Source organism: Cuculus canorus, chromosome 28, assembly GCF_017976375.1.
Source record: "Cuculus canorus isolate bCucCan1 chromosome 28, bCucCan1.pri, whole genome shotgun sequence".
Lineage (NCBI taxonomy): Eukaryota > Metazoa > Chordata > Aves > Cuculiformes > Cuculidae > Cuculus > Cuculus canorus.
In genome coordinates, this window is record NC_071428.1 from 2,252,866 (window position 1) to 2,261,093 (window position 8,228).

General features: G+C 65.8%; 2 protein-coding genes across 2 annotated transcripts; one reads left to right on the forward strand and one right to left on the reverse strand.

Annotated features, from left to right (window-relative positions):
- Positions 1-566: 566 nt before the first annotated feature.
- TAGLN2 (transgelin 2) lies at positions 567-5,891 on the reverse strand. Its single transcript, XM_054050687.1, has 5 exons — positions 5,757-5,891; positions 2,348-2,544; positions 2,100-2,274; positions 1,054-1,156; positions 567-976 (listed from the first exon to the last, which is right to left on the reverse strand). The coding sequence occupies exons 2-5, from the start codon at positions 2,525-2,527 to the stop codon at positions 835-837; spliced, it is 600 nt and encodes a 199-aa protein (XP_053906662.1). The 5' UTR covers positions 2,528-2,544; positions 5,757-5,891; the 3' UTR covers positions 567-834.
- On the forward strand, positions 3,128-5,695 carry LOC128849317 (tetra-peptide repeat homeobox protein 1-like; the record flags this gene model as incomplete). Its single annotated transcript, XM_054050633.1, has 3 exons — positions 3,128-3,168; positions 3,281-3,602; positions 4,466-5,695. Coding segments are annotated over exons 1-3 (1,593 nt in total), but the record flags the coding sequence as incomplete, so codon positions are not given.
- Positions 5,892-8,228: the final 2,337 nt, after the last annotated feature.

Below are 8,228 nucleotides of genomic sequence, written 5' to 3' on the forward strand. Positions count from 1 at the left end.
ACAGGGCTCCGCCCCCTCATCGACCCACCCAATCAGAGAGCGTGCCTTTGACCATGGCCACGCCCCCTCAGCTCTGACCACGCCCCCCTCACAACATCACCCAATTAGAAGTGGTGTCTCATGGTCCCCCCTTGACACTGACCCCGCCCCCTCGGTCCTGTCCCCGCCCCTTCAGCACCACTCAATCAGAGCTCGTGCCTCCCGGCCTTGGCCACGCCCCCTCGCTGCCCAAGCCAGTCAGAGCTGGTGCCTCTCAGCCTTGGCCCCGCCCCTTCCCAGCCCCACCCACTCAGAGCTCGTGCCTCCAGGCCTTGGCCACGCCCCCACGATCATGGCCACGCCCTCCTCTCCGCCACACCCAATCAGAGCTGCTGCTCCTTGGCCCCGCCCTTCTGCCCTGACCACGCCCCCTCACCTCTGACCACGCCCCTTCCCAGCCCCACCCAATCAGCGCTAAGGCCCTTGCCCCCCCCCCCCTTTTCTACCCCCCCCTGCTCCCCCCTTCCTTCCTTGGCTCGAGGCCATGGGGGTCCCTCCTCCCCCCCCCCCACAACAGTCCAAGCCTGGAAACAACAGGAGCTGTTTATTGGGGTGCAGGGGGTGCCCTCCCACACACAGCGGGGGGGTCCCCCAAGGCACTGGGGGGGGCGCAGTGGGGGAACGCACCCAGTGGAATAATAATAATAAAAAAAAAAGACTTTGGTCCTGGAAAAAAACTGGGGGGGCACCTGGGAGGGGCGCCCGGCTGGTCCGTGGTGGCGGGGGGGGCGGCAGTTGGGGTGTCCCCCCCTCTCCCCCCCCGGCAAGCGGGGGCCGTGCCGGATGGCGCGGCGCTCAGAGGATCTGGCGGGGCATGCCGTAACCCGTCATGCCGGCTTGCGAGGCGCCCCGGTTGGTGCCCATCTGCAGCCCGATGACGTTCTGGCCCTCCTTCAGCTTGTCCTCGGAGAAGACGCGACGGTTCTCCTGCGATTTCCTGCGGGCACGGTTGGTGTCAGCGGCCACGCGGGACCCCACGGCCCAGCACCGCCTCCCTCGGCACCCAATACCTACTTGGGGAACCAGTTGGGGTCTCCCACGAAGAGCCCGTCGCCCTTGGCCACCGCCAGGCTGCCCAGGTTCATCAGGGTCCGCTGCACGCACGCCATGTTCTTCCCTGCAAGGGCCCAGGTGGGATCAGCTCCATGTCCATCTCTGCCCTCATCTCCATCCCTGTCCTCATCTCCATCCCTGTCATTGTCCCCATCCGTGTCCTCATCGCCATCGCCATCGCCATCCCCATCCCTATCCTCATCCCCATCCCTGTCCTCATCTCCATCCCTGTCCTCATCCCCATCCCTGTCATTGTCCCCATCCGTGTCCTCATCTCCATCCCTGTCCTCATCCCCATCCGTGTCCTCATCGCCATTGCCATCCTCATCCCTATCCTCATCCCCATCCCTGTCCTCATCCCCATCCCTGTCCTCATCTCCATCCCTGCCATTGCCCCCATCCGTGTCCTCATTGCCATCGCCATCCCCATACCTGTCCTCATCCCCATCCCTGTCCTCATCCCCATCCGTGTCCTCATCGCCATCGCCATCCCCATCCCTGTCCTCATCCCCATCCCTGTCCTCATCTCCATCCCTATCATTGTCCCCATCCATGTCCTCATCGCCATCACCATCCCCATCCTCATCCCATCCCTGTCCTCATCTCCATCCCTGTCATCGTCCCCATCCGTGTCCTCATCGCCATCGCCATCCCCATCCCTGTCCTCATCCCTCCCCATCCCTGTCCTCATCCCCATCCATGTCCTCATCGCCATCGCCATCCCCATCCTCATCCCATCCCTGTCCTCATCTCCATCCCTGTCATCGTCCCCATCCGTGTCCTCATCACCATCGCCATCCCCATCCCTATCCTCATGCCCATGCCTGTAGTCATCTCCATCCCTGTTATCGTGCCCATCCATGTCCTCCTCCCCATCCATGTCCTCATCCCCATCCATGTTCTCATCTCCATCCATGTCCTCATCCACATCCATGTCCTCCTCCCCATCCGTGTCCTCATCCACACCCATGTCATCAACCCCATCCCTCTCCTACCCAACTTCTCACCTTCCCAGAGGTCAACGGTCTGGAAGATGTCGGTGGCGGCGATGCCGTAGCGCTCGGCCGCCTGCAGGAACTGGGAGATCTGCTCCATCTGCTTGAAGGCCATAGCGGATGCCTGGATCTTGGCCACCGGCCCCTGGCCCCGCGGGTACAGGCTGTTGATGAGCCGGCACAGCACCTACCAGGAGAGAACCGGGAGTCAACCGGAGCGGCACAGCGTCCCCCGGCCCCGGCTGATCCCATCAACTCACGGTGCCGTCCTTCAGCCACTGCTGGAAGCCATCCCTGCCGGGTGCCGGCTGCGCGACATCTCCACCGCACTGTGCCAGGATCCACCGCACCAGGATCTGCTCCAGCTCGGGGTCGTACTGCCGGTCGATCTTCTGCTGCACCTCCCGGCTGAGGCCGTACGATGGTCCTCGGTTTGCCATGATGACAGCAGGGGTGTCTGCAAAGGTCATAGAATCATCTGGGTTGGAAGGGACCTCAAAGCCCATCCAGTTCCACCTCCTGCCATGGGCAGGGACACCTCCCGCTGGATGAGGGGCTCCAAATCCCATCCAACCTGGCCTGGAACCCCTCCAGGGATGGGATTTCAGGGTTCTGGTTGATGTCAAGTGAGAATCATGGAGATATGAGATTATTTGGGTTGGGAGGGACCTCAAAGCCCATCCAGTTCCACCTCCTGCCATGGGCAGGGACACCTCCCACTGGATGAGGGGCTCCAAATCCCATCCAACCTGGCCTGGAACCCCTCCAGGGATGGGGCAGCCACCACTGCTCTGGGCACCCTGGGCCAGGGCCTCCCCACCCTCATGGTGAAGAAATTCCTCCTCATGTCCAGTCTAAATCTTCCCTTCTCCAGTTTATCCCATTCCCCCTCGTCCCATCACTCCAAGCCTTTACGAACAGCCCCTCTCCAGCTTTCCTGGAGCCCCTTCAGATATTGGAAGCTCCTCTAAGATGTCCTCGGAGCCTTCTCCAGGCTGATCGATCCCATTTGCGGCTATAGTGGCACGAGGGCACCCGGCATGGCACCAGCCATGGTGGTGGAGCCTCTCGGGGACAGCGGGCACCGTGGCTGCTCGGCAGCATCGTGGCAGAGCCGCATCCTGCCCGACCACGCTGCCTTATCGCCCGTGCCAGGCGTTGCCCGCGCTCTGCCCTGCCCGCTTCCTTCCCAGCCGGCCGGGAGCCAGCGAGGGGTTCCGTGTCCACCTGACGGTGACCGAGGAGCTCGGCCACGGGCAGCACCGCAGCCCCTCGGTGCCGCTGCTCGGACCTCTCAGCCCAACCATCCCTGTTGCCGCGGCTCAGCCCCATCGAGCGTGCGTGGACTTGGCAAGCGCCGGCTGCCAGTCGAAGCTTGTTGGCGGCGCTCAGCCGTTTGCTCGGGATGGGTGCCAGATCCGGGACTGGCTCGGGAGCCTGGGGTCCAGGACAAGAGCCGGACCCTCGGCCCTTGCCAAAACACCGCTGCGCACCCCCAGAGCCAACGCCACCAGCGTTTGGAAGGACGGAGGTGATGCGAGGAGTGGGGACGCATGGCCGGGATGCTCCAGACCCTCTTCCACCAGGGACACGGTGGGCACATGGGGTCGTGCGCCGCATCCGTCCCCTCTGGCATTTGGAGGGGATGGAGCCGCGGTGCCAGCCTGGCAGGTGGAAGCGGGACCCCGAGCGGCTCTCGCCAAGGGTTCAGGTGTCCCCATCTGCCCCAGGACCTCCATCCCAGCAGACCAGGATGGAGATCAACCCCACCACATGCTCCAACTCGGGGTTCCCATCCCCCGGAGCAGCTGCTGAGCCACCCCAGTTTCTCGGGACAGGAGGAAAAATCACCCCCAAGCGCTTGGGAAGCCACTCCGCAACCGCAGATGCTTTGGGGGTCCCCCAAAGGGAGCCCGTGGGGTTCCCCCGAGCACGGGCAGAGCCCACAGGGAGTGAAACGGCTTTCCTGGAGCGTGGGGAGCGCCCGGCCCGGGGCCAAACCGGTTGGGAAACAAAGAGGAGCTGAAATCGGTGCAGACAGAGCTGATTTCCCGACACAGCCCAGGAGGGACCGGGCGGGGGGGGCTCGGGGGGGGGAAAGCTGGATGTACCCCTGACACCCTGCTGGGGACCCTGGGGACAGCGGGGAGGGGGCTGCACCCCCCCATAGGGACCTTGGGGACAGCGGGGAGGGGGCTGCACCCCCTCATAGGGACCCTGGGGACAGCGGGGAGGGGGCTGCACCCCCCATAGGGACCCTGGGGACAGCGGGGAGGGGGCTGTACCCCTCATAGGGACCCTGGGGACAGCGGGCAGGGGGCTGCACCCCCTCATAGGGACCCTGGGGACAGCGGGGAGGGGGCTGCACCCCCTCATAGGGACCCTGGGGACAGCGGGGAGGGGGCTGCACCCCCCATAGGGACCCTGGGGACAGCGGGGAGGGGGCTGCACCCCCCCATAGGGACCCTGGGGACAGCGGGGAGGGGGCTGCACCCCCTCATAGGGACCCTGGGGACAGCGGGGAGGGGGCTGCACCCCCCCATAGGGACCCTGGGGACAGCGGGGAGGGGGCTGCACCCCCTCATAGGGACCCTGGGGACAGCGGGGAGGGGGCTGCACCCCCCCATAGGGACCCTGGGGACAGCGGGGAGGGGGCTGCACCCCCGCATAGGGACCCTGGGGACAGCGGGGAGGGGGCTGCACCCCCCCATAGGGACCCTGGGGACAGCGGGCAGGGGGCTGCACCCCCCCATGGGGACCCTGGGGACAGCGGGGAGGGGGCTGCACCCCCCCATGGGGACCCTGGGGACAGCGGGGAGGGGACACCCCCGGTGCCGGCGGGGAGGGAACGGGGCGCGGCGGGGCGGAAGCCTCTCCCCGGTCCCGGGCGGGTGTCCCGGCGGCTCCGCAGCCGTTACCGGGCGGGGAGGGGCGGGGGGGAACCCCGGGGACCGCGGGTGCGGCCGCTCCGGGGCAGAACGGCCCATCCCCGTCCCCAAGAGCGTTCCTGTCCCCACGGGCGTCCCCAAGCACCGTTTCTGGCCCCGTCCCCGTCCCCATCTCCGTTCCTGTCGCCATCCCCGTCCCCATCAACTCCGTCTGTCCCCATCCACGTCCCCACCTCCATCTCCAGCTCCGTTCCTGTCCCCGTGCCCGTCCCCAAGTCCTTTCCTGTCCCCATCCCGGTCCCCAGCTCCGTTCCCGTTCCCGGCCCCATCCCTGTCCCCATATCCTTCCCTGTCCCTAATTCCGTTTCTGTCCCCGTTCCCGTCCCCATTCCCCTCTCCAGCTTCGTTCCTGTCCCCATCGAGGTCCCCAACTCTGCTTTTATCTCCGTTCCTGTCCCCAACTCCGTTTCTATCTCCGTTCCTGTCCCCATCGAGGTCCCAATCCCCATTCCTGTCCCCACCCCTGTCCCCATCTCCGTTCCTGTCCCCATCACGGTCCCCAACTCTGCTTTTATCTCCGTTCCTGTCCCCATCGAGGTCCCCAACTCCGTTTCTATCCCCATTCCTGTCCCCACCCCTGTCCCCATCTCCGTTCCTGTCCTCATCGCGGTCCCCAACTCCGTCCCTGTCCCTCACTCCGTTTCTGTCCGCGTTCCCGTCCCCATCCCCGTCCCCATCCCCACCCCGGTCCCCCCCATCCCGGTCCCCCCCCCCCCGGTACCGGCTCGGCTCCCGCTGTCCCGGCGCTGCCGCGGTCACCGCCCGCTCCTTTTCAGGCTGATGTCAGCGCTGTCGGCACCGCCCGTTCCCGGGGCGGGTCCGGGGCCGCCCGGCGGGAGGGGGGGGACGGGGGGACGGTGACACCGGGGATGTGGGGGAGACCTGGCAGTGAGGGTTGGCTGGGGACAGGGTGGCCCCAGGGCTCGAGGAACATCAGGGGACACGGTGGCAGAGGGGACATCAGGTCTGTGGTGGGGACAGGGTGGCTGTGGTGGCAGAGGGACATCAGGTCTGTGGTGGGGACACGGTGGCTGTGGTGGCAGAGGGGACATCAGGTCTGTGGTGGCGACACGGTGGATGTGGTGGCAGAGGGGACATCAGGTCTGTGGTGGGGACACAGTGGCTGTGGTGGCGGAGGGGACATCAGGTCTGTGGTGGGGACACAGTGGCTGTGGTGGCAGAGGGACATCAGGTCTGTGGTGGGGACACAGTGGCTGTGGTGGCAGAGGGGACATCAGGTCTGTGGTGGGGACACGGTGGCTGTGGTGGCAGAGGGGACATCAGGTCTGTGGTGGGGACACGGTGGCTGTGGTGGCAGAGGGGACATCAGGTCTGTGGTGGGGACACAGTGGCTGTGGTGGCAGGGGGACAGAGGGACATCAGGTCTGTGGTGGGGATAAACCAGCTGCAGTGACATGGGGACGTTAGTGTTGTGGTGGGGACATGGTGGCTGTGGTGGCAGGGGGACATCAGGTCTGTGTTGGGGATAGGACAGCTATGGTGGCAGGGGGACATTGGGGTGGTGGTGGGGACATGGTGGCCCTAGTGTTTGAGGAACACCAGGGGTTTGGTATGGACAGGGTGGCTGTGGTGGCAGGGGGACATTGGGCTGTGGTGGGGACAGGGTGGCTGTGGTGGCAGGGGGACGTTGGGGTTGTGGTGGGGACAGGGTGGCTGTGGTGGCAGGGGGACGTTGGGGTTGTGGTGGGGACAGGGTGGCTGTGGTGGCAGGAGGACATTGGGGCTGTGGTGGGGACAGGGTGGCTGTGGTGGCAGGAGGACATTGGGGCTGTGGTGGGGACAGGGTGGCTGTGGTGGCAGGAGGACATTGAGGCTGTGGTGGGGACATGGTGGCTGTGGTGGCAGGGGGACATTGGGGCTGTGGTGGGGACACGGTGGCTGTGGTGGCAGGGGGACGTTGGGGTTGTGGTGGGGACAGGGTGGCTGTGGTGGCAGGAGGACATTGGGGCTGTGGTGGGGACAGGGTGGCTGTGGTGGCAGGAGGACATTGGGCTGTGGTGACCGTGGTGGAGACAGAGCCCGGCCCAGCGGCAGTGGTAGCAGGTGACACCATCACCACGGTGGAAGAGGACGTGGTGGGTGCCAGGACCTCCTGTGCTGGTGGGGACACCCAAGGGGCTGCAGGGGACATCCAGGGGGCTGCAGGGCGCCGGCGTCCCCAGCACCCACGTGTCTCCAGTGGCGCGGGGAGGGGACGATGGCGCTTGCACAAGTCCCGTCTCCATGGGAAGTGCAACCAAAACAACAAACAAAACCTGGGCCTGAAGCCACCATCCGCCTCCGGAACCGGTGGCAGGGCCACCGCCGCGGCGTCACTGCGACCCCACCCAACCCTCAGCACCCAAACTCCGGGCTCAGCACCCACCCTCGGCGACAGCCCCGGGTGCCACCACTTTCTGGTGTCCAGTTGCAAGGACACCATCCTGATGGGACGAGCCGGGGGTTGTCCCCTCGCGTGGTGGCCAGTGACCCTCCTGCACCCATGGGTGCCATGGGGCACGTTCGGGGGTGTCCCTGGTGTGTCCCCTGGGGATCACCGGTGGGGTTTCCCTGTGACTTTGGTGACATGGCTGGGGACATGAGGATGGCACATGGCAGGGGTGACACAGGAAGGACAAGGTCAGGGGGTGAGAAGGAGGTGACAGGATGAGAGTGGGACCTCAGGGATGGGCTGGAAGGGAGGGGGGAGGCAGGGTGGGGTGTTGGGGGTGACACAGGCAGGACCACAGGGGACAACCTGGAGGACAGGGTGGGGATAATGCAGGGACAAAGTGGGGACCCTGAGGACGCAGCTAGGGGGACACAAAGCCAGGACAGGGGACACGATGTGACGCAGGACCACAGAGCTGGGGGTGAGCCTGAAGGGCAGAACAGGGGGGACAGGAGGTGACATGAAGGGACAGGAGGTGACACAGAGGAGGGCGAGAGGGAGCACAATGGGGCAGGGGGTGACACGAGGGGACAGGAAGTGACATGGAGGAGGGCAAGAGGGGGCAGAATGGGGGAGGGGGTGACATGGGGGGACAGGAGGTGACATGGGGGGACACAGTGGGGCAGGTAGGGGGACAGGCGGTCGCATGGGAGAACATAGAGGGCGGGTGAGGGGACAGGGGTGACATGGGTGGAAGAGGAGGTGACATGGGGGGCGAGGGGGAACACAGTGGGGTGGACA

What these genes read in the sequence shown, in the direction of transcription:
- TAGLN2 (XM_054050687.1), bottom strand. Translation starts at nt 2,527, where the DNA reads ATGGCAAACCGAGGACCATCGTACGGCCTCAGCCGGGAGGTGCAGCAG. An exon ending in AGTGGCTGAAGGACGGCACC is followed by an intron (nt 2,275 to 2,347) that starts GTGAGTTGATGG and finishes CTCTCCTGGTAG; the next exon opens with GTGCTGTGCCGGCTCATCAA. An exon ending in GACCGTTGACCTCTGGGAAG is followed by an intron (nt 1,157 to 2,099) that starts GTGAGAAGTTGG and finishes GGGCCCTTGCAG; the next exon opens with GGAAGAACATGGCGTGCGTG.